This window comes from Carettochelys insculpta, chromosome 1 (assembly GCF_033958435.1).
Source record: "Carettochelys insculpta isolate YL-2023 chromosome 1, ASM3395843v1, whole genome shotgun sequence".
Classification (NCBI taxonomy): domain Eukaryota; kingdom Metazoa; phylum Chordata; order Testudines; family Carettochelyidae; genus Carettochelys; species Carettochelys insculpta.
In genome coordinates this window covers 177,702,481-177,728,528 of record NC_134137.1, presented here as the reverse complement: position 1 = coordinate 177,728,528, position 26,048 = coordinate 177,702,481, and the positions used below count along the sequence as shown (strand labels likewise).

The following is a 26,048-nucleotide window of genomic DNA, read 5'->3' as shown; positions in this document are numbered from 1 at the left end:
AGCATTCCTACTATACCATCACTTTCCTCCATTGAAATGTTTGGTAAGACTAAAAGGCATGGATTCTATAAAGAATCAGAACTTCAGCAATACATGGAGAAACAAGCTAGCATACCAACCAACAATACAGAAGTCCCACAGTTTAAAGATCCCTATTGTTTTGCATACGATTTTCTAAAAAAAATATTGTCTAAAAGTTTGCTGTATAGAGTGAACAGATAAATCTAAGAAAAGAAAAGACTTCACCATGAAACCAAATTACCCCCCACCCCCAGTGATTGTGTGGCCTGGCTTTAGCATATCCTAGTGGCAGAAGAACGACCTTGGTTCCCTTACCTCTCCTGTGTATCAGTATTCGGATGTGTCAGGGAACAGATGAACTCATTTGTAGGATGACTGGTGGACACCAAACTGGTCTTTGCCCTGCTGTTACATCTGCTCCACAGCAGCACTCTCAGTGGTCTCCAAGGCAAAGTGCCATGAGAATGGCTTTAAAAAAGAGTTGAGAGAGCATAAGCTCAGATGTTAGGGATGTTTAGTACCAGGGTTGTAACTCTGTTCCTAAAGAAATATTTACAACTCACTTTTGGGGGACTAGATGCAAACCTTATGACTCATCTCCCCCATCAAGTCCCCCACCTACCACTACAGAAGAAGTGAATAGTTTGAATGGATAGTAATGAAAACACTGTGAAGCTAAATATTTGCAAATGTGGGCTTTTTTCATTTGTACAATACATTAAAGTATTTAATCTATCATAATCATTCTTTTTCAGAGATGTTGAGTACAAGGAACTTCAGTTATCACTGGACCAGTTTACCATTTCTAAGTCACAGTTTTCATGCAGAAACTCAATGTCTACCTCACAGGAAACAAGGAAAGTAGCAAAACCCAAAAGTAATAAAATGAAGGCAAAACTCAGAATGACACCCTATCCGCAACAGGTAATGCTTTTACTAACAGCCAACTTCAAGTACATAAGGAATTTGTGGAAGTAGTTTGGCCATCATGAGGTTTACCTCCTAATAGCAGAACGGTGCAAAAAAAAATCTCTTGAATTTCAAGGCTTGTCCTTTCTTGGGGCGATGAGAAGGCCACCATATATAAATGGCAAAGTAGAATGGAGAAAACACAGCACGGAGGAGGGAGAGGCTTAAGGGTTATTTGGGTATGTGATGGAGTTCAGGGGTCCCCCTGCACTGCACCCCGTCCGCTGGCAGGAGTGACTCTCACTCAGCAGGTACAACAGCAGGTTTATTAGGCAACAGATGTCCAGTTTCTCACAGAAGCAACAGCATAGCAGCCAGAGACAGTCCTTCCAACCTGTCCTGGGGGGAAGACCCCGAGGGGTGCCCCTCTGGGGTGTAGCTTTCCCCTCCTCCGGCTGGCTGCCTTCCAGCTCTCCCTTCTCCTCGCCTCTAACTGCCGCCCCCGATTCAAAACCCCGCTCAGCTCCTCCCTGCTCTTTGTTCAGGCAGAGGTGTTATCTGCCAGTTGTAGCCCCAGGGTCATCCTTAGCCACTGGGAGCTGCTGCTTGCCTCGGACATCCAGCCTGACTCACACATGCACCCCCCCCACTCCATCACATCTCTCCCCCCTACCAGACCGCACTGAGCGGGGTCACTTAGCCAGTGACCTGGGGAAGTTCGGGGCCCTCCCTGCGTGACAGGGCATCGGCTATGGTGTTGTTGCTCCCCTTGACGTGGACCACCTCCATGTCGTAGTCCTGCAGGAGCAGACTCCACCGCAGGAGCTTGGCGTTGGCCCCTTTCATGTGATGCAGCCAGGTCAGGGGTGAGTGATCGGTGTACACGGTGAAACGCCGTCCAAACAGGTACGGCTGCAGCTTCCCCAGCGCCCCCACCATGGCCAGACATTCCTTCTCTATGGCCGCATAGTTCTGCTCCCGGGGCAGCAGCTTCTTACTCAGGTACACAATGGGGTGTTTCTCCCCTTTGTCAGTCACCTGCATTAGCACCGCCCCCAGCCCCACGTCCGAGGCATCGGTGAACACCAGGAAGGGCTTGTTGAAGTCTGGATTTGCCAGCACTGGGGCCCTGACCAGAGCCTCCTTCAGCGCGCAGAGGGCCTCTTGGCACTGCTCGGTCCAACCCACCTTGTCAGGCTTTCCCTTTTTACACAGCTCCGTGAGGGGGGCTGCGATGGAGCTAAAGTGGGGCACAAACCTCCGGTAGTACCCCGCCATCCCAATGAAGGCCTGGACCTGCTTCTTAGTCTGGGGTGTTGGCCAATCTCTGACAGCCTCCACTTTAGCTGGCTCTGGCTTTAAGCAGCCGCTGCCCACCTTGTGGCCCAGGTAGGTCACCTCAGCCATTCCCACCTTGCACTTCCCTGCCTTGATAGTCAGACCAGCCTTCTGGAGTCGGTCCAGCACCTGCTTGACCTGGGACACATGGTCCTCCCACGTCTGGCTGAAGATGCAAATGTCATCCATGTAAGCCAGGGCAAAGCTCTCCATCCCCTTCAGTAGCTGGTCCACCAGACACTGGAAGGTAGCGGGTGCCCCCTTGAGGCCGAAGGGCAGGACCAAGAACTCGTAGAGCCCCACAGGAGTGATGAAAGCCGACTTCAGCCGGGCATCTTGGTCTAATGGCACTTGCCAGTACCCCTTGGTGAGGTCTATGGTGGTGAGGTAACGGGCTCCCCCCAGCTTGTCCAAAAGGTCATCAGGCCTGGGCATGGGGTAGGCGTCCGAGACAGTGATGGCGTTAAGCTTGCGATAGTCCACACAAAACCGAACAGACCCATCTTTTTTAGGGACTAACACCACGGGAGAGGCCCAGGGGCTGGACGAGGGTTGGATCACCCCCAGAGCCAGCATGTCTTCAACCTCCCGCTCTATGTCCTGAGCCGTCCTCCCTGTGGCTCTGAATGGCACACACTTGATAGGGGCGTGGGTGCCTGTCTCTATTCGGTGGACAGCCAGGTCAGTGCGTCCGGGTCTGTCCGAGAACAGCTGTTGATGCGAATGCAGCACCTCCTTGATCTCCGTCTGCTGGGCAGGGGTCAGCTGGTCTGAGAGGGGAATAGACTCCAGCAAGGAGCCGGCTCCAGTCCTTGTGAGTAAATCCACCAAGGGATCTTCCCCCTTCCCCTCCCAGTGTCTGCACACGGCCAGCACCAAGTTCTGCCTGTCCCAGTAAGGTTTCATCATGTTCACATGATAGACCCGGTGGCTGTGGGCCCGGTTCGACAGTTCCACCACATAATTCACGTCATTTAGCTGTTTGACGACCTTGAAGGGCCCATCCCAGGCCGCTTGCAGCTTGTTCCGCCGCACAGGTATAAGGACCATCACTTGATCCCCGGTGGCATAGGCTCGGGCCCTGGCGTTACGGTCATACCAGACCTTTTGCTTCCTTTGGGCCATGGAGAGGTTCTCCCTGGCCAGGCCCATGAGCTCGGTGAGTTTTTCCCGGAAGGTCAGTACATACTGTACCACTGACTCCCCTTCAGGGGAGGCCGTCCCCTCCCACTCTTCTCTGAGCAAGTCCAAGGGTCCCCGTACCCTCCTTCCATACAGCAGCTCAAACGGGGAGAACCCCGTGGATTCCTGGGGCACCTCCCTGTATGCAAACAGCAGGTGGGGTAAGTACTTGTCCCAGTCATGGGGGTATTGATTCATGAAGGTTCTCAGCATCTGCTTCAGAGTCCCATTGAACCTCTCCACCAGCCCATTGGTCTGCGGGTGGTAGGCTGTGGCCCAGGTGTGCCGGACCCCACACTTGTCCCACAAGCTTTGCAGTAGGGCCGACATGAAGTTGGACCCCTGATCTGTGAGGACCTCCTTGGGGAACCCCACTCTGCTGAAAATGGACAGCAGTGCATCTGCCACGGTGTCAGCGTCGATAGAGGTCAAGGCCACTGCTTCTGGGTATCGCGTGGCAAAATCTACCACTACCAAAATATATTTCTTCCCCGAACGCGTTGCCTTGCTGAAGGGGCCCACTATGTCTATAGCCACTTTCTGGAAAGGCTCCTCTATGATGGGCAGTGGCCTCAAGGCAGCTTTCCCCTTGTCCCGGCTCTTCCCCATCCTCTGGCAGGGATCGCAGGACAGGCAATACAGACGGACAGCTGCAAAGATCCCTGGCCAGAAAAAGTTCTGTAACAACCTTCTCCTGGTGCGGTGGATCCCCTGGTGTCCTGCGAGCGGGACATCATGGGCTAGGTACAGCAGCCTGCGCCGGTACTTTTGGGGAACCACCAGTTGCCTCTGGACCTTCCATGGCTCCGCTTTGCGTCTGGGAGCCCATTCCCGGTACAGGAATCCCTTTTCCCACAGGAATCTCTCCCTGCAGCCCTCCCCCAGCTGCGGAGCTGGGCTGAGACTGGCCAGTTCCCTCAGCTTCTGCAAGGAGGGGTCTCTCTGCTGCTCTGCCTGGAATTCTTCCGCTCGGGCAGGAGCGGAGGCTACTTCCCCATCCCTGCCTGGCTCCAGCATCCCTGGCCTGTGAGATCTGGTTTTTGGGGGCCCCCTTTCTCTCAGGGTTGGCCCCTGTGGCTTTGGCTGGGCCTGTACCCCTGAATCTGGGGAGCGCACCCCTCGTTTTCTTTGGCTACGGGTCAGGACCAGGGCACGAGGGCGTTCACCTTGCCAGTTCTCCAGGTCAGCCCCCATCAGTACATCTGCCGGCAAATGGCTGTGCACGCCCACTTCCTTGGGGCCTTCCTTCTTCCCCCATTTCAGGTGCACCCTCGCCATGGGCACCTTGAAAGGGGTCCCATCAATTCCTGTTATCGTCAGGTGGGAATCGGGTATTATGCAGCCCGGTGCCACCACCCCGGGTCGGGCCAGCGTCACGTCAGCGCCTGTGTCCCAGAACCCCGTGACCTTTTTCCCGTCTACCTCGAGGTGTTTTAGACACTTGCTCCACAGAGGTAGCGCTGCCCCCACTCTGTAAACTGGCCTCTGAGCATTTGGCCCCCCAGAGGAGCTGGTCTGTGGGGCGGATTCGGCCCAATCCGAGTGCCCATTGTCAGCACCACCCGCCTTGGCCGCCAGCCCCTCTGACTTCTGGGACCCCACCCAGTTGACTCCATGACCCCCCGGCCTGCTCAACCTGTCTGGGAGCCTGGGGCACTGGGCTGCTCTATGCCCCTTTCGCCCACAGTGGTAACAGCCTGGGTCTGGTTGTGTCCCTCGGGCCGGCTGCTCTGTCCGGGCTCTGTTTGGCTCTTTGGGGGGTGGGTGGCTGGCCCCTCTTTCCTGGGCTTGCCCAAGAGGTGGTCCCCTCTGTCGTACAGTTAGGGACCGGTCTCTCTGAGATTCTCGGTTTCTCCAGGACTCCCTCTCCCTCCGGGACTCCCTCTCTCTCCGAGACTCCCTCTCCTTGTGGGGCTCACTTTCAAACCTGGCCCGGCTGTTTGTGAAGTCATCTGCCAGTTTCCCTGCATCATGTGAGTCCCCCGGCTTCCGGTCCACGAGCCACACCCTCAGGTCAGGTGCGCACATCTCGTAGAATCGCTCCACGACCGCCAGCTCGATCAGGTCCTCTACGGACTGGACTCCCATTCCGAATGCCCACTTCTGGTAGTATTGCTTCAGGCGGGCGGTTGTATCTACGTGGGTTTCCTCTGGCCTCTTCTGCGCCTCCTGGAACTTCTTCTTGTACATCTCCGGAGTCAGCCCGAACTTATGCAGCAGGGCCTGTTTGAACCGTTCATAGTCCCCAGGCTGCAGCCCCACCAGCTGGCTGAGCACCGCTGCACCCTTCCGGCCCAGCAAGGGGGTGAGGTGCCGGAGCCACTCATCTGGGGGAACCTCATGCAACTCACAGGCTCGCTCGAAGGCGGTAAGGAACTCGTCCATGTCCCCTGTGTCCTGACACTGGGCCAGCACACGCGTCTCCAAGTGACTGGCCACCCCGAGCCGTCTGGCCCTCTCCCCGCTTACCGCAGCTGGGGCCTCTTGGCGTCTCGCCTCTGCCATGGTTTGCTCATGCTCCCGCTCTCGCTCTCTCTCCTCCCGCTGTCTCTCTTGTAGCTGGCACTCGTGCTCACGCTCTCTTTCTCGTTCCTGGCGCTCGTGCTCACGCTCTCTTTCCCGTTCCTGGCGCTCACGCTCTCTTTCTCGTTCCTGTCGCTCATGCTCACGCTCTCTTTCCCGTTCCTGGTGCTCCAGTTCCTTTAATTTCACCTCGAGTTCCAGCCGTCTCAGCTCTGCGGCGGGGGACTCTGCCCGCGATGGACCACCGCTAGCTGAGCGCGACCTGGCGGGCACCGCGTCTGTCGGACGGCGTCGAGCCCCTGCTCCTGTCGGAGAATCCGAAATGCTTCCCGAGGCTGACCGGCCACTTTCTGCCGGGACAGGCTCTGCCCCCCCGGATCGGTCATTCTCTTCCAGCTGTGCAATGAGCTGGGCCTTGGTCGCCTTCCCCACGGTCAGGCCCCTCTCTCTGCACAGCCCTGCTAGCTCTGCCTTCAGGAGTTGGGTATAATCCATCTCCCCGCTATTTCCCGGGGTATCCACTCACCAGCAGCAGCTGCAGGAATGGCTCTGTTCCCCCTCTGACTCTTGTGAGACTCCTTCCTTCTCTGGTGCTCAGTCAGCCACTGCTGGGAGCTCATCCGTGGGTGCAGTGCATCCCACTCCTGACACCAGTGTGATGGAGTTCAGGGGTCCCCCTGCACTGCACCCCGTCCGCTGGCAGGAGTGACTCTCACTCAGCAGGTACAACAGCAGGTTTATTAGGCAACAGATGTCCAGTTTCTCACAGAAGCAACAGCATAGCAGCCAGAGACAGTCCTTCCAACCTGTCCTGGGGGGAAGACCCCGAGGGGTGCCCCTCTGGGGTGTAGCTTTCCCCTCCTCCGGCTGGCTGCCTTCCAGCTCTCCCTTCTCCTCGCCTCTAACTGCCGCCCCCGATTCAAAACCCAGCTCAGCTCCTCCCTGCTCTTTGTTCAGGCAGAGGTGTTATCTGCCAGTTGTAGCCCCAGGGTCATCCTTAGCCACTGGGAGCTGCTGCTTGCCTCGGACATCCAACCTGACTCACACATGCACCCCCCCCCCACTCCATCACAGGGTATCATTCAAATATTAAAGTTTTTGGATATTAGGTATTCAGCTTAGTTAGAAAAACTAAGGTGTTTTCTCTTTTTGAAAAAAAAAACCCACAAACTCAGAGAACAGATGCTGTATAGTTTATTTGAGCTGGTATAAAAATACACCAGTTTTGCTAACCAAGGGTCTGGTTCCAAACGAATGTTGGCAATTTCCTCATGCACTAGAAGGTAGCCTAGTGGATAGGATGCTGACTTGTGATTTAGAAGAGCAAGGTTGAATTCCTGGCCTGCTGGGTGACCTGGGGCGAGTCACTTAGCCTCTCCATGCCTCAGTTTCAGTCTGTAAAATGGGGAATAAGACTACTGATCTCATTTTTAACAGCACTTTGAGATCTAAAGATGATAAATGCTGTATATTACTGTTGATCAGAAATGGGGAAAAACTAACATTGATACTTTATTGAACTGGAAGCCAGTCAAACATTTGTGGGAAGTGTGTGATGTGGTGTTTAACTGATACAGAGAGGTTAGATCTTAACTTGCCAACTTTTCAAAGCTTCCCATATTAATACATAAATATTTTTAACATAAATAAATGACACCATAGGTCATTTAACCAAGACTTCCTGTTCTTCATAACAACAGAATTACATCCTTTGATGTCTATTGACCAAAAACTTTTACTACCCAACATTATTCCTTGCCAATAGGATGACAGGCTGTGCTGAAATTATTTTTGTTACAACAAAACTGCTACTATCTTTAGTCAATGACATACCAGTGTTGTATGACATTTACATATCAGCTTTCGTCCTGAAAGATCTCCAGAGAGATGCAAACCTGCCTTTGAAATGCAGCCATGTTTTAGACAGAGCGTAGCATTTGATTTACAATATTTCTTACACCATGTCCTAAATTATGTCAAGTTAAAAATGGAGAATTTTAGCCATGCATAATTATCCAAGTAGGACTTCTGACTGAACACTAGGATTAGTGCCCCAACTCTTGTGAAAAGTCATATGGAGTTTGTAATAAAATGTGGGCAGCTGCTGTGTTTCACATTCATCATATCCACTAATTCAGTGCCTTTGTGGGAGAACATTTACTCGCTGCTGACTTACAGGGAAGAATTCCATTTACTAAGTCACTGACACCACTTTCTCTTAGTCTATAAGGTGCCACAGGACTTCCCGTTTTTGTTGACACCACTTTATGGATCACCAGTTTTCCTTGCAAATTTCCAGTCCAAGTATTGATCCTCCCCAACCCTACTTAGCTGGTGAGATTAATGAGGTCACAGTTCCAGGTGGCAGGGCTGTAAGCCACGACCCTGGTGAGTTACAGTTGAACGCTTTTATTTTTCAGCAATACAGCTCATTCCAAACAGACAAACTGGAATGTGGCCAGGTTGGAAGCTGGAGACCCAGCCCTACCATGAACACTGGCACCATCCAAGAACAGAACTTCCCTTCAGAAAACAGTGAACTTTTGTACGCCCCTTCGTACAGTTTGCCTCTCTCTTACCATTATGGACACTTCCCTGTAGAGTCTCATGTCTTCAGTAGCAAAAAACAAATGCTGCCTGCTAAATTTGGGCCGTCTCAAGGATCACCTTGTGAAGTGGCTCATTTTTTCTTGAGTACGCTGCAGACAAGTGGAGAGCGCCAGTGGCATTATGCCAACTCTTTAGTACCTACCAGCCAGTCGCCGTCTAAAAATCTTCCCGATCAGCCAGTCAGTATTGCACGACATAATCTTGCACAGACTTATGAAGGTGAGTGGTTTTTAAATAAAAGAAGCTGCATAGCATTTGGAAGATGTTGTGATGTGTATGTTGTAAATATGAAATACAATGTGTTTATTAAACACAGAAAAATGTATCTGTGGGTTTAACATTCAATATGTTTTTAAGGTACACTGTCATGACATTTGGATAGACTTTTTTTCCCCTTTGAACGTATGATTAGGAATGTTGTTTAGTTCCAGGATGTCAGTTCTTTTAAAAAGCCATTTGTGAGTACATTTTCACAAAACCAATACTTAAGTTTCCTTTTACAGGCTCAACTCCTACAAGTCATTATGCAGAGTTAGTTTGCAGATGCAAAAATGCAGGTTCAAATTATGCCAGAATAATCAGAAAGAAGTGGAAGTTCTCAGATCTGCACCTATGCCTCAAATGCAGAAGCCAAAATACAGGCATGATTGTACAAATACAAATGGGAAGACAGCCTTTTTAAAAATGTATCTTTTTTAAAGTGTTTACTTTTACTAGATATAGTAATTATTATGGTAAAGGTAAGTGGTTTTAGGCTTGAAGTCAGTTGGAAATTTTATTGCTTACTAACTTTCTTTGAGCAGTGGTAGCCTTGTACCATCTCTCTACAAAGATTGGGGCAGCTCAACTGCTTTGAAAGGAACACACTGGATGTTGGCCTCTTCTACTAGACAACCCACAAGGAGCGTACTTCCAATACTTTAGGAAACATTAAATGCAAAAAAAAAAAAAAAAAAAGAAAAAAAATCAGTCCTCTCCTTGTGAGAAATAGGTTTGAAATATTTCTTTACTCAGTGGTTAATTGTATACATCACTTTGCAGAATCCCCCCACCCCCCGTGGTAATGGAAGCCTGCACAAAAATATGGATCAACGGAAGACCACTAGTTAGGACTGATTAGCAGAGACATTTCTGGAAGAAAAAAGTTTTCCACTTTGCTCTCTCTGGAGTGTCTCCCTCTGATGGGAAACAGTGAGTGGGGGGAGGGGAAAGGGTAGGTAGAATCACAAGTTTTTAATGATCCCAGGACATCACAGGAGTTAAAATCACTTGGGCACCATTGACTGTGGCACCCTGCTCTGAAAAAATGGTCTGCAAATGCTTGAAGATTGATCTTATTGTGCCTGACAAAACTGGGTATCTGGTAACATCTGCAGCCTTGCACATCTCTTCTCTGGAGGCCAGGACAATCTCTGACCAAGTTATTGGCATGTTCTTTAATGACTGAGCCTTGAAGACTTTCTGTATCTTGGTTCCTGAGATTTTGCACGTATCCAATGCGCAATTACAAATGTGCCTGGCAGTGGCAGCTGTGGAAGACTTTTTTCCTTTGTATTTTAGGTGAAGAGTAGAGAAAGTGTTCCATATTGCTTTGTTCAATTTCAATAGATTTTCTGAGCATCTAAGGTTTTGCCAGACTCCTCTGACGAATGGTGTGGATTTGCACATGACAAAAGTACCTTCCTCAACTGGTGTGAAAAGAATATTTATTTCCAGAATAAAAATGAGAGATGTCCTAGGAACTATTTTGGCCTCAAAAAAGATGCAGCAAATATCCTTTTAGACAAAAATGTTCACCTTGAGGAGTTAAATCAAAGACACATGGATAAATCTGCATGCAGGAAATGAAGCTATTATCTCCAAAGAAAAATTTCAAGTGCTGAGAGTAAGCTTATGTTATAACAGGAACAGCTAACCACAGGAGTACTGAAATCAGCTAAGCTTTTCTCTCTGCTTTTAAGTCATTAGATGGACACAGAATTATGATATAGAAGACACACTCTTTGTTGGAGAGGAAGGGGTAGAAAACCAGAATTCTATCAAATTCACAGTTTTTTCTTAAATAATACATTTCATGATTTCAGATACTTAACTCTAAAAGTTTGCAGTGTTTTAGTTGTAGGGGTCCAGACCCAAAAGGGAGGTGTAGGGGAAAGGGGTTCAAGGTTACTATATGTTTGCGTGGGGGTTGCTAGCCTTACTTTTACACTGTTGTTGGCAGGGACCTGTCTTCAGATGGGTGCTCGGCCAACAGCCACTCTCCTTCTGTCCAGCTCTGAAGGTAGCACAGAAGTAAATGTGGTAATACCATGACCCTCCTACTCCCCTGGCCCCAAATACCTTTGCAATCCCTCCCCTCCCCTCCACATCTTCCTTTTGGGAGATGTCCCCCAGTTTGCTAATCGTTGGTCTCTCCCATGAAATCTGTATTGTATAGGGTAAAAGCACACGCAAAAGACAAGATTTCATGGGGGAAGATGAGAGCTCATGGTCTGTATAGCATTTTTCATGACCGTGAATTTGTTAGGGCTCTATGTATAAACATTTCTAAATCAAGGTCTTTTTAATAGGTGGAAATCTTTTTTGTTTTCACCCTTTTTATTTGCTCTTTTTTGGATTAGAGAGATCGGAAAATGTATGCAGAATAGACTGTGGTCACCAAAATTTGCCCAATCGAAAAGGTTTTATATTGAATATGACTTCAGACAAATGTATTGCCTTTGATAAACTGGTACACGCACATAGGCTTCTAATAGGTATATGCAAGTCAAGAAGAGTACAAAATATTGTGGCTGTTAAGGAGACCTATGTGAAACAGTGTTGTGTATGCACATACTGATATTCTTTAGCTTCATAATATGTGCACACTTGCTATCTTCTTCACAGTGAAGAGAATTAGAGAATTAGACCCAAGAATTTCTCAGTTTAGGAAATGTGTTTCTATAGCATAAGGCAAAAAATGTGGGAATGCTCCTGAAGAAAGAAAAGTTTTCAAAAAAAATTGGAAATTGGTCACCAGATGAAAAATGCTTTTGGAAAGTGAATCCATTCTGGGACTCATGTATTGCTAGTGAAATTGCAACATTTAGGAATAAAATGGGTGGGGAGCAGGAACTGTAAATTCAGGCCAGATTAGAGATCACTCATGTGTCTCACAGAAAAGCTTGATGGGAGTTAGGAATGGAGCCTTTTGAGCTCATTGGGGCCTTTATTTCTACCCTTTCCTCCACAATCTGCCATCTTTGTAATCAGAATCAGCCTTGTTGCTACTGATAAGCAGGAGGCCTGGATCCCTGTAAGGGACCCCATCCTTAGACTGGAATGGATGGGAAGGAAAGGAGTGTCTGATCTTGCCCACACTTTCAGCTATTGCTTCTTCTGTTGCTTCACTGGATTGGTGAGAGTGAGTCAACTCTAAGGAGGGAGGATCTTAGTGGTATTAACTGTGGTGCAGTGGAAAGCCAAATACGATATCTGGCAACAGGGTTTGAGGTCCTGGCTGTTGCAGCAAAACACGCCACTTCCATAGAGGAATCTGCCAAAAAGTTTGTGGCTGAAAACGTGTTTTTCAGTACGAATTCTACTTTGTTTTGGAGAGGTCGGAGATCTTAAGAGTCATTAGACCAAGCCATCAAAGCTCTGGAAAAGCGTGTAGCACACCAAGCTGTCCATAAATCAGATGGCGCGCTCCCATAAACTCATGTTAAGGTCTCTTCAGCTGTCCAGCTGAAAGAAACCCTTTCAGAGAACATGACCAGGTCTTCAGCCAGAGAGGTGCACTCTCTGCAATATTTGCTATGTAAGGAGCCAAATGGGACAGGAAATTTCAGCCCTGACCACGTTGTGTTATCCAGCCCACTACAACAAATGTCAAATAGCCTGAAAGTTATCAAGACCCACATCTGTGGAACAGATCCATGTCCTCCTTGCATAGTAAAAATGAGCGAACACCTACCACTGTTAATAATGGAAATATAACCAATGGCTTCTTCAATAAAATACACTTACCAAACACTTTGAAAAATGCAGTCCTCAAGAAATCAACATTTGTTCCTAAAGACTTCTCCAACTACTATGTCATCTGCAGCCTTCAGTGTCTGGGCAATGTAGCTGATGAAGTAATCACCCACAGCCATATGCCTGTGTTGGTTGTTGGGGGCTGATCCCATTTTTCTTTTGCCTGGGAGCTCGAGACACTAGGTACTCATTAGAATATAAGAAACCTGTACCATCGTGATAATTCCCAGTGTACTAGCCTGAGGTAATGCTCTCCTTAAAAAGAAGCACTGTTTTAGGCCTCTAGGCTATAACAGAGACTTCTCTGCGGCCAAGATTGCTGCATCATTGATGGCATACTTCATGTCCCTTCAGCTGGAAATGACCATGGACAGAAGGCAGAGTCTGCTTGGCTTAGGATGGCTGCAGGTTCCTTTCGTTCTGGTATTCCATGCTCTGAATTGGAGTGCAGCAGTGTGAAGACTGAGGACAGCTGTGTCTATCAGCTTCAGAGCCTTTCATGCTGGCGGAGCGAGAGTGAGTTAGGCACACTGAGAATAAAATATCTGACTGCAGGTGCTTCTTGCATATTGAAGGCCATCTGGGCATTGACTGTACTTTTCTAATCTGCCCCACCAGCTCAAGGTGGGAAGATTGTCTTCCTCAGAGTGGTCCATAAGAGGAGAGAAATGCCCCAGAGAGCAAAAGAAAGAGGAGGAGCAAGAAGTGAGTCGCACCAGGTTCAGTTTTAAAAGGGGGCAGTGTTTAAAACAAGAACAGCTAATGCTGAAATCCAGCCAAGTTATTCTTGATACCAGAGGTAAGGTGCTTCTGTCAGTCGCCCCCAGTGTTCCTTTCAAATCTTTTGAGTGCAGCCAGTTTGTGAGGATTAGTGGAGACATAATGCAGAATGGAAGATACTCACTTTTGCTCATGTAGGTCATTGTGAACAGCTGCCAGTACAAGGGCCCTTCTGCAAAGCCATTATGGCCTTTTATGGTAACATTCAATGTTAATTGTGCACCATCCTCTGTCTCACCTGTCCCAAACTGTCTGCCATACCCACTGGGAGAACTCAGTCCCACTGGGGAAAAAAGAGTTGACAGGAAATGAGCCAAGATCTGGCTCTAAGCTTCTATTATATACAGTTCAGCTCTGGTGAACGAGCTGTAAACATTTTAGAGGGTTTTCAGTGTGTGTCTGAGGTAGGTAGATGTGCTGCACCGGTTTTGATAACAGTGGCTGAAGCAGTCCTGGTGTAAACTACTTCCTGTGGCAGCAGGGTGCTCTGAATTTGCTTTCAACCACTAAATTTTCCACTGGAGGCAATCCCACGAGAAGCCTCCACTAGGGTGACTTGGAGTTCTTCAGCAGAGACATGGGGCTAATTCTAGCCTAGTTCCAATAATGTTTTGAGACAGAGCAAACAAAAGCTACCATGTATGTGACCAAACAGGTTTTGTGCTTTGCTGCTCCAGAGACAGCTCGGAATATGGATTTAATGTAAAGCTAAACACGTTGCACTTACCTCCCTACTTGTAAAGCAACATCTAGATTGTCACTGCATTTATTATTTATAAAGTGGTGACAACCTAGATGTTGCTTTACAAGCAGGGGGGTAACTTAATGTTTAGCTTTACATTGAATACATATTCTAAACACAAAGCAGTCAAGTAGCACTTTAAAGACCAGCAAAATAGGTTTATTAGGTGAGCTTTCGTGGGACAGACCCACTTCTTCAGACCATAGCCAGACCAGAGCAGACTCAATATTTAAGACACAGAGAACCAAAAACAGTAAGCAAGGAGGACAAATCAGAAAAAGATAATCAAGGTGGGCAAATCAGAGAGTGGAGGGGTGGGAGGGAAGATCAAGAATTAGATTGAGTTAAGTATGCAGACGAGCCCCTATAGTGACTCAGAAGGTTCACATCCCGATTTAAACCATGTGTTAATGTTCCGAATTTGAATATAAATGTCAATTCGTCTGTTTCCCTTTCTACAAAGGAGCGATAATTTCTTTTCAGTAACACGCATACCTTGAGGTCATTGACAGAATGGCCCATTCCATTAAAATGTTGACTAACTGGTTTGTGGATCTGGAGTGTTTTAATGTCTGTTTTGTGCCCGTTGACCCTTTGTCTAAGGGAGTTAGAAATCTGTCCAATATACAAAGCATCTGGGCATTGTTGACACACGATGGCATATATGATGTTAGTAGAGGAGCATGAGAAAGTGCCCGTGATTCTGTGAGTAACCTGGTTAGGTCCAGTGATGGTATTTCCAGAGAAGATATGTGGACAAAGCTGGCAGCAGGCTTTGTTGCAGGGAAAGGTTCCAGGACTGGTGTTCCTGGGGTATAGACTGTGGCTGTTAGTGAGGATCCTCATGAGGTTGGGAGGTTGTCTGTGGGAGAGAACAGGCATGGAGACATTAAAACACTCCAGATCCACAAACCAGTTAGTCAACATTTTAATGGAATGGGCCACTCTGTCAATGACCTCAAGGTATGCGTGTTACTGAAATGAAATTATCGCTCCTTTGTAGAAAGGGAAACGGACGAATTGACATTTATATTCAAATTTGGAACATTAACACATGGTTTAAATCGGGATGTGAACTTTCTGAGTCACTATAGGGGCTCATCTGCATACTTGGCTCAATCTAATTCTTGACCTCCCCCCCCACCGGTCCACTCTCTGATTTGCTCACCTTGATTATCTTTTTCTGATTTGTCCTCCTCGCTTACTGTTTTTGGTTCTCTGTGTCTTAAATATTGAGTCTGTTCTGATCTGGATATGGTCTGAAGAAGTGGGTCTGTCCCACGAAAGCTCACCTAATAAGCTATTTTGCTAGTCTTTAAAGTGCTACTTGACTGCTTTTTGTTTTGATAGTGTATAGACTAGCACGGCACCCTCTCTGTTACTATTCCAAACACAGGAAGGGCCAACATGTAACAGCACGCTGTCGCCCACAACAGAATTTAATAGATAACATGGGAAAGGTACACGTTTGGTTTGTGTAATTCTTATGATGCTGGCTAATCCCTCGGTCTTTAAAACTGAATGCCTAATTTGTGACAAAGTGGTCTTGTTTGAATGAAAGAAGGGTTCTATTAAGAAAATGGGGCTTCTGCTGATAGAGGAAAATAGGGACAGGAGCTAAAAACTCTGCTCCTAACTGCAGTAAAGATGGCAGGTGTGTATGTTAGGTCCCAGTTACACAGAGAAATTAACTGGCATAACTATACATACCAGTGTACAATAAACCCTTGAGATACACACAGTCAAGTTGAGCACGTCTCAGGTTAACGTGACTGCTGCCTCTGACCAACAGATCAGTTTCCTGGGTCCTGCAGGCAGTGGGGCGATGGAACCAGGCTGCCCCTTAGTTCCCGACTCCCTGCCACTCTGGAAGCCAAGAAACTGAACCCACCCTGCAGGTTCCCAGCTCGTGCAAACCCAGGGAAGCCAGGAACCAGGGGGCAGCCTTGTTCACATCTCCCCTCGACTTGAACGAAAATTTGAGTACCGGTGGGGGCGAGGGGGTTTGCAGAGACGCAACCCTTGCATGACTTGAGTCTTTACTGTGCTGCTTCCTAGCATCATAAATTCAGTTGCAGAAACCCATGTGCATTCTACAATAAGAGTGTCCACACAAGGAATCCTAGCACACAAACTACTGCACTGTGATTATACCAGTAAACTTCACTGTGAAGACCAGACACGTTATGAGAATTAAAACGTAATTGCTTGTGAAATAAGGTGTCATTTTGTCTGTTAAAGTTTATACACTATTTAGTGGGAAATTTACAAAAAAGATAGTTGCTCCTTTTACTTAGTCTTCAAAAATTAAGTCCTGCGTGTTGGACCAAATTCCTGTATTAGTTTTTTGCTGCATCTTCCACTAAAATCAGTGGAAATTGTGTGTAGTTGATGACTTTCACTAGTGTCTGTAACAGGGCTGCAAATAGTTTAGCTGTATGGATGTCCAGAATGACTACAGGGTGAACTCCTAAGTAAGGATATGCCTGCACTATGGCGGGCAGTGTGCTTCCCTTCCTAGCATGGGTAGACAGATACCCTATTAAAGCTAGCCTGTTAAAAATATAAGTGTAGTGGGAGATAACTGAGGCAGAAGCCTGTGCTAGCTGCCTGAGTACAAACCCACTCAGATCTCTAGGACACAGGAATGGCTACTCAGTGAGCCTGCTATTTTTAATGTGAAAGCTCAAAAGCAAACATCCCATTTCTGCCTGCCCTGGGAAGCACATCCTAGCTGCAGTGTAGCCATACCTTGTAAGATGTTGGGTAAAATTTTTGAAAAATCCCATGGGTTTTTCCAGAAGTCACTTAACGTAAGTCACGCTTACGTCCATTGAGACACTGGTGTTTACATCAATGCAGCTTACGTTCCTCTTGGGTTTGAAAAATACCTGTCTATATCTGCACTATGTTGGAGGGAGATACTCTCTCAATGACATAACTTCTCCCACCTTAGTGGAGGTGAATTATGCTGACAGGAGAAAGCTTGCCTGTTGGCATAGGACAGCTTCAGCAGATGCATTATACAGCATATTTGTGTTGGTGCTGCTGTCGACTTGCCCTCAGCCAGAGCTACCTGAAAATGAGACTATGGCATACTCAAATCTCAAATCTGAATGCCTGAAATTAAGAGTTAAATCCAAAATTTATTTTGTGGCACCAAGTATATAGATTTTTACTAACCAGAAGCTGCATTTTATATTTTGGCTGAATACCACCTAACTTCAGTCAGCTAGGATCGGACTAAATAACATAGGTAGCTTCTTCTGACATAATTTGTAGGCAAAATTGCACAAAAACAAAAAGGCAGTGTTAGACAAATAGAAAAGAATGCAACCAACTACTATTGGTTAATGACTCCTTGACCCCTAGACAGAGTACAGCTTATTGAGAGGAGCTCTCGCAGGCATTTTTTAAGCAGTGAGATGGATGAAGCCAAATTACCACATTCAGGTATTCTTGAAGGTATCTTGGAATACCCTGAATCCAGATCTGACCTTGTATCTGAGCTTCATCCATGGTTTAATATTCTCATCTTCAAACTGCAAGTTTTTGACAGGTCAGAAGCTCTCTCAAATATAATATCACTGTAGTGAACTGGCATTTCTACAGCTCTGCTACAGATACTTTTAATATCCAATGCTAGATTTCATTTAAAAGAAACAATTTAAAAAGCCAAAAATCAGAGAGAAGTCTAGATGACTTTGTATATGGCTCCTGTAAGAATCCCCTCATATTGGCAACAAGCATAAAGTCCTATTTGACTCAGAATTTAATAAATAATACAAATGTAACATTTAATTTGGAGAAAGATTCTGAAACTTTCACAAAGAAGTTTAAAAATATTACATTTTGGTAATAAATCATGTGTAAGAGTCACATTAATATTCATTTTCCAAATGTTTAGGTCCTTGTTAAATTTAACCATTTCAAAGAAGATACTTAGTGATAGAGTTACGAACATATAATGAGAAGTTCATCTAATAATGCAATAAAAACATTTTCATCGTAGAAAAGTTGCAAGATAGAGCAATTATGCACTGATTTTTTTTTCAGTGCAATCCTGAAGGGTCAGAGCCACAGAAATCAATAAGCTTTGGATTAGATTCAAACTTCTTTGGTATTAATATTAAATCATAAAAAGTATAATTTTTTAACAGTTAATAGTATATGAGGTCCAGTTGGCAGCAGTTAATACTCTTTGTTTTTCCTAAAAGTACCTACACCAAACAGAAGATACAGCCAAGATGCCACATGTGACAGCTTTACAAGCTGTGCAACATCCATGCCAAATAACAGATACAAAGAAGAGATTTACAACTCCAGCATCATGAAGCCCAGCAAAGTGGAAAGCAGGATACATCCATCACATCATCTCATTAAAGAAGAAAACAAGTTACCTTTCAGCAGAGACCTACAAGAAAAAGTATTTATCAGTGAAAAATCTTTTTCAAACTCCATAGCTAATTCCTTGTTGCCAAAATCAGAATGTTTCCAGGCTAAAGCTATTGGACAATTAAGCCATCTCCTGCCAGTGCCAACTGTATATGAACAAACACGGAGATTATGTATGAAAGAACCAAAATATGGGCATATTAGCCATCATGCTACAAATCTGGATGAACTAGACAGCGACAGAATGACAGTAAAGCTTGATCATGCCTCTGAAAATGAACTCACGATGGATACGAGAACTACTGGACAAGTCCCATTTGTATTTCTGAATTATCACCATGTTTTAGCCAAACATGGCACATTTCAGACCTCATCATGTACAGCAACAGGACATGTGGCAGAAAATTATGGATATACTTCTGAAGAAGTAAATACATTTATTTATAAAAACCAGAGTCCATCATCAGCCTCTTCTCCAGAAACCAACAAGGAGACTGCACTACCCCATTATATTGGAACTTCTGTAATAATAGCCAATGGGAGGTGACGATAATAGACGTGTATCTCCTAATTAAAAACAAATTCTAACTGTAATGTTTTAAAAAGCATGAGAAAACATGGCTACATTTACTGAGCATAGCAGAAGGTCAGCAAGAGACAAAGTTGTATGTGTTCTTCGCAAGTCTTGTAATAATACCTTTAAGGTCAGAAAAATACACATCTAGCTACAGTGCTTCATTTTTACAGATTAATCTCTGGTGTAGACTCTGCTAGTAAGGAGCCATATAGAGGTCATATTTTTGTTATTTTAATGTGTCTAAGGAAATTAAAGGGTAAGTGTTGTACGCCCATAATTATACAGAGACAACTATTTTTTTTTTAAAATGGGATTCAAAAAATATATTCAAAATTTTTACCATTAATATAAACCACAAAACTTAGTTTAAATGTTGTCTGACAAACACTGTGAAATATTATAGGAATTACTCAGCCATCTTCTAAACAAGCAGACAAATGAATTTTGTTTAAAAAAAGGTAATTAATCCTAAGTATTCATGACATAAGTCCATGAACTGCGTTGTGTTGGAAAGCTTATTGCTTATTTTAATAGTTTAAAACAAAGTTTGATAATTCTAGCTTTTTGATGTATTTTAACATGGAGTCAGGAATTCATAGCTTGTTGCTATCACGGTGTATTCCAGAGGGATGATAAAATGCCAAACTGCCAAACACAGATAAATGTTAAAAAATTAATGGATCTTCTCACAATGAGATTGGAACAACATGAGATCACATAGAAAGGATTGAACATTACTCTCAATAAAAAATAATTTGTAATAAGAAATAACTTTCTGAAATGTGTACCACTGGATATACTGGACCAATCACAGAACACTAGACCTGGAAAGGACCTTGAGAGGTCATCGAGTCTAGTCCCCTGCCCTCACGACAAGACCAAGTATCATCCAGATCACCCCTGATAGACGTCTGTCTAACCTGCCCTTAAAAATCTGCAGTGATGGAGATTCCACAACCTCCGTAGGCAATTTATTCCAGTGTTCAACCACCCTGACAGAAAGTTTTTTGTAATGTCCAACCTTAACCTCCCTTGCTGCAGTTTAAGCCCATTCCTTGTTGTCCTATCCTCAGAGGCTAAGAAGCACAATTTTTCTCCTTCCTCCTTGTAGCACTCTTTTAGGTACTTGTAAACCACTACCATATCCCCTCTGTCTTCTCTTTTCTAAACTAAACAAGCCCAATTCTTTCAGTCTTCCCTCATAGCTCATGTTCTCTAGACCTTTAGTCATTCTTGTTGCTTTTCTGTGGACCTTCTCAACATCTTTATTGAACTATGGTGCTCAAAACTGGACCCAGTACTCCAACTGAGGCCTAATCAGCATAGAGTAGAATGGAAGAATGTCGTCTTGTGTCTTGCTCACAACACTCCTGCTAATGTATCCCAGAATCATGTTTCCTTTCTTTGCAAGTGTGTCACACTGCTAACTCATATTTAGCTTGTGGTCCACTATGACTCCTAGATACCTTTTCTGCAGTATTTCTTACTAGGCAGTCGCTTCCCACACAGTATGCGTGAAACAGATTATTCCTTCCAAAGTGGAGCACTTTGCATTTGTCCTTACTAAACTTCATCCTGTTTACCCCAGACCATTTCTCCAGTTTGTCCAGGTCATTTTGAATTTGATCCTATGCTCCAAAGCAGTTGCAACCCTTCCCAGCTTGGTATCATCTGCAGATTTACTAAGCCTACTCTATATGCTAATATCTAAACTGTTGAATAGAACTGGTCCCAAAGCAGACCCTTGTGGAATCCCACTTGTTATATAGCCTTCCGGCATGATCGTGAACCATTAATAACTACTCTCTGAGAGAATGGTTACCCAGCCAGATATACACCCACCTTCTAGTAGCCCCATCTAAGTTGTATTTGCCCAGTTTATTGATACAAAGATCATGCAAGACTATCAAGTGAAGACCGTGATCTTCTTCAAACAAATAAACAAAAACCATCCTGATAGGAACACAAACACTTACTAAATTTCTTATTATAAACAGTGGAGGAAATAGTGAAAATAATTCAGTGACACTTTGCAAGCCTGATTCAAAATGTCAGCAGTTTCTAAGGTTTTGAAGCAGTTCAGATTCTAAAAAACTGGACTTCTAAGGTTGAATTCTTGTCAGCCCCAAGTCAAGATTCAGGTTTAACAAATTCCCTCACACCATAAAAAAGCTGATGGGCAGTTTAGACACAAGAAACAAGTTACAAAAAAGCAGTTTGAGTACATTTAGAGCTGAATATTTTGGTTAGGTACAGTAAACTGAATCTAGGAAAAATAATTCAAGATTAGCAGAAAATCCTTATCTACTTAATTTTGTTCAGTATTTTCAGTGAAGTATCAGTGTTTATTTTCATTGTTCCTACAATGTAAAAATAAAGAAATAAATAAGGAGATAGAGATATTTACAATAAAACCTCAAACTTACAAACACCAGAGTGACAAGTAGACCACACTCCTCATTTGAAATTGGAAGTAAATAATCAGGCGCAACAGTAGAGACCTCCCCCAAACTGAATACAATACACTACCAAAATAAAAGGAAAGCAGCATTTGTTTTCTGCATGGTAAAGTTTCAAAGCTCTACTAAGTCAATGTTCAGTTGTAAACTTCTGAAAGTGCTGTGGTTTTCTCAGTGTTGCAGACCTTTCATAGTTATGAACAACCTCCATTGATGAGGTTCAGGTGTTTGTAACTCTGAGGTTCTGCTGCGCATATGTTCTACAATGAGTAGACATGATGAGCATACAAAGCTCCTGATAAAATGACGAATGACTCCCTCAAAGAATGCGTATAAACATTAACGAATAAAAACAATGGAGTCAGATGGTGTTTTATAGGAAGATTACATTGTAGACTTGAGTCAGCAATATTTAGCTTCATTTTTAGTTCCATTCATGGCTAGATTACATTATAAAAGCTTATGTCTGCCACAGCTAAATATAAATGTCTCATGCTCTGTAGGAATATCGCTAAAAAAGTACTCATATGTCTTGTGCAATATGGAAAAAACACATGCTCATGGATTACACCTTATTAAAGACATATATGTTACAAGATGTAATAAAATGTATACATTTTTAATCAATAAATCATCTTCTGTATTTGATACACAGCAACAAAATTCATTCACTTTCCTTGGTTTTTATGAATACTCACTGTTAATGAGTAAACAGAAGTGCTTTAAAGATGTTGCTTAAAACAATTTTCAGTATTTTTACTGCCTTCCTATTAAAACATCATTATCATTGAGAAGGCTTAGTTTGCAATTCTTCCGATAACTGTGAACTTGCAAGTTCACAGTTAACTGAATTTTTTATACACATAGAGTGCTTTTTCCTCCTCTGACCCTGCCTACTTTCACTATAATACTCAACACAAATATTTCCTAGTAGCTTCTGGAATGTTGATGCCTTTACAAAAGCATTTACTCTAAATACACTCTGTGCCTCTCTAAAGGCAGAAAGGTGTTAGATCTAAAGGAATTTCAAAATTGATTAATTAATGGTGTTGATATTAGCTTTATTTTAATTGTTCAATTGACATTCCAAATTGGTATCACTAATATATGTATCCATCTGAATTCAAGAACGAGTACAATGATGCCAAGATTTGTGCAATTTATTAATTAAAAATGTCCTGCTATGAGGAAAATGACATTGTCTGCATTGTTAAGAAAAAACCTGATACTATGTTTGCTGCATACATCACTGGTCGGGTGTGGTGCACACAAAATCAGTCTAGTGTATTTTCCTTTTCTCTTGTGTGGGTCTTCACTGTGAAACCAGGAGTTCAGAAAAGTAACAAGTTTGGGTTTTTTGAAAGTACAATACCACAAAGTATTTTCCAGCATCTACTTTGTTATTATACTTTATGGCTGTATTCAGTGAATATGCATTATGAAGGTGTTCCATCATTCTCCTGCAGATGTTTTGCTGTACATGAGGTTCTGATACAGAGAGGTTTATAGTTAGGAAATAGAGAACCAATTATGCATTCACATATGATAATGTGGATTACATTTCAGAACATATATTTGTGATTTAAAAAAACAAATGTGAAACATTTTCCCAGGCCACCCCAATATAGAAACTCTGATTACATATTCCCATCTGGAACATGAAAGGAGAATTCTATTAAGTAGTAAGAGTTCAGATATATACCTTGAGACAGTTAAACTACAGATGTTCACTGTGCACACACAGCGCAGTATATGGTGTAAGAACTGATGCCTTTTTTTAATATTAGGAAAAAATTTCCATATAAGTGGAGTGTGAATCAGAATATGTTAGGGAAAAAAATTCATTTCCTTTTCTCTACCATATTCATTTGAGCCAGAAATACCTTCATTGTACTGGTCCACAAACTTTTCCACTTTCTAGGGGATTCCTGGCATGGCCAGGAGACTATGCAATGAGAAATACAGAGTTTTAATAAAGAGTGAAATTATAAAAAAATCAATTGGTGCCTCAGAGTTTGTCTGCTATTAGTAGAAATATCACAGCACTTGTAAGTGCAGTAATGTTCTATACATCCCCGAAGCTTCTGGAGAGTTATTCAGTGTATTTACTCATTCTAAAAACAGAGACATACACAACACGCAGGTTAGGAAACAGTTCAAATGCAAAGCAAGCGAATATTTTTATGGAAGAATGGGATGTCTGCTGCAATATAGGTACTTGTCTGAAATTCACAAAATGTGCCAATAAATGTATTTTTGAAGTCCATCTCAGTTATTTCTCAGAACACGTGTTTGAATCCACTTTACCCCCAAACCATTCATTTTTATATATGAAGCAGAAATTAAGTATTTGTCAAATACTTGTGAAAAATAAAAATACAAATGCCATTAATGCTCAGAATTATGTATGCACCCCCTCAAACTATAAAGCATGTTTTGCTTATTTATTATATAAAACCAAAGCGTTAATAAATACTGCCAAATAAAGCCAAAAGAGTATTGGGTTTGATTTTTTTTTAAAGATATAAGCAGAAGTTTATCATCAAGAATGACAGACACTGTCGAGGTTTTTTTCACCATTTAGATTTTTTTTAAATTGTAATCATAGATTTGATGGCATTAACAGAGATTTTTCTTTCAAACCATAAAATGCAAGGATTTAATTTACTTTATTCCAGCTATGCATAGCAGTTTTATAGAAAGCCTTATCTTTAAAAACTGAAAATAAGCTTATTTACTGAATAAAAACAATAAAGAGAGTATTTTAAATATATCACAAATTTACAGCATTTGATTGCAACTCCGTTTCATAAACTATTTGTGGGGCAATACTGTATTAATTGTTAGGATTTTTTGCTTTTGTTTCCACCTAAGTCCCAGATGTTAATGGTGAGACTGCAGCTTCACCACAGCTTTATTACTAATGTACCTGGCCAGTGTTATGTGTCACTATGGTAGCATAAACACTGCAGACAAATACATGTGCGCTCCACAAATATAGCTCACCAGGAAATCAGCTAGTTTTAATAGGTTCCAACTATGGTATCTTACCCCAATAAAAGAGATATTAACTCAAGCTTCAGTTCACTTCTAGTTTCAGAACTGGAATTTTTCAAATTACTAAAATTCCGTGGCTAAGTTAAAAAAAGGGCAAAATATCTTTAATTGCCTCTCTCCCCAGCCAAAAGCCAAAACATTTTCTGATAGTGATAGCTGAGCTACAGCATAACGATTTAAACATTTTTCAATATGATTTCTAGATAGTAGCCTTTTACTTATATTATTCTTGCAGAATATATATTTTTAAATGCACCAAATCCTGAAAAATAATCACAATAGGAGAGAGGTTTCCTTAGACTGTAAGCTCTCAGTTCTAAGTACCTGATATAATTTTAAAAACACTGGAAATGGTATCAGTTCTACATGGATAGAACTCCCCATCTCACTCTTTCCACAGAGACACTTAACATGTTTCTACACATGCCACTTTCACTGAAAGTGGCATTCTAATAAAACAGCCCAAAATATGCTAATGAGGTAAGTATGTAAATTCCCAGTGCCTCATTAGCATAAAGTTATATGATTTGGAGTCTGGAAGGCGCTCTTCTGGACTCCAAAACGGCGTATAGAGGCGTGGCCCTGTCTTCCCGAAAATTTTTGGGAAGAAGGGACCTCCAGAAGGAGCACTTCCTTCTGGAAGACCCCCCGCCCCGAGGGCCGCACTTCTACACTCCATTTTGGAGTCTAGACAAGCGTCTTCTGGACTCCAAATCATGTGACCTTATGATAATGAGGCACCGGGGATTTACATATGTGCCTCATTAGCATATTTCAGGCCAAAAGTTGATGTGTAGAAACAGCCCTAGATACTTTCACACACTTTCTCTTCCTTCACTTGCTCAGCAGAAGTATCATTATCAGTAAACAATCTCTAAATATTTTCACATCTAGTGAGTTTTATAATTGAGTCTAGGAGAAAAGCTCAAATTGCAAGAAATAAGGGTACTATAATATTTTGTGAAAGGACTTAATCAATAAAATAGCTTGAAGTGTGAAAGACTAAAAATGAAATAGATGTTTTATTAACCCAGATTTTTTAACAACATAATGCAATTTCAGTGTGATACTTCTGGATGTTGGGAAGTCTTTGTGTCTTTGCCCATACATATCTCTAAGCTTTTCTGTTTGTGTAGGGATTTTTTTTTTATTAAAAGAAGTTGGCATTCAAGAATTCTGTGCTGTTTTTTTTTTTGGGGGGGGGGTGTTTCCTGCTAAGTTTGGCAGAAAAACTATGAGCTTACTGTCTGTGTTCTGCATATACCTTAAGATGAGTGCAGTATATAAAAAGGATTTCTTGACAGTAACAGCTGCTAGTCAGAATGACCTTATTCAGCTGTTCTGTATAAAACAGGCATTTTCTTTGTAAAATTCTTTGGTACACCTGAAACAAAAGTCAGATTTATGACAAATATTTCATTCAACTGACGGCTGTTTT

At 43.5% G+C, this 26,048-nt stretch overlaps 1 protein-coding gene across 3 annotated transcripts in view; it reads left to right on the top strand.

The window, feature by feature from the left end:
• The window catches only part of SIM2 (SIM bHLH transcription factor 2), a 98,547-nt gene extending 72,558 nt beyond the window's left edge, over positions 1-25,989 (top strand). For all 3 annotated transcript variants that reach the window (XM_074996297.1, XM_074996278.1, XM_074996288.1), the window contains exons 9-11: positions 777-945; positions 8,394-8,802; positions 18,340-25,989. In XM_074996297.1, the coding sequence (XP_074852398.1) occupies positions 777-945; positions 8,394-8,802; positions 18,340-19,064 (1,303 nt within the window). In that variant the 3' untranslated portion in view covers positions 19,065-25,989. The remainder of the gene's footprint in view (positions 1-776; positions 946-8,393; positions 8,803-18,339) is intronic.
• The last annotated feature ends 59 nt before the right edge of the window (positions 25,990-26,048 follow it).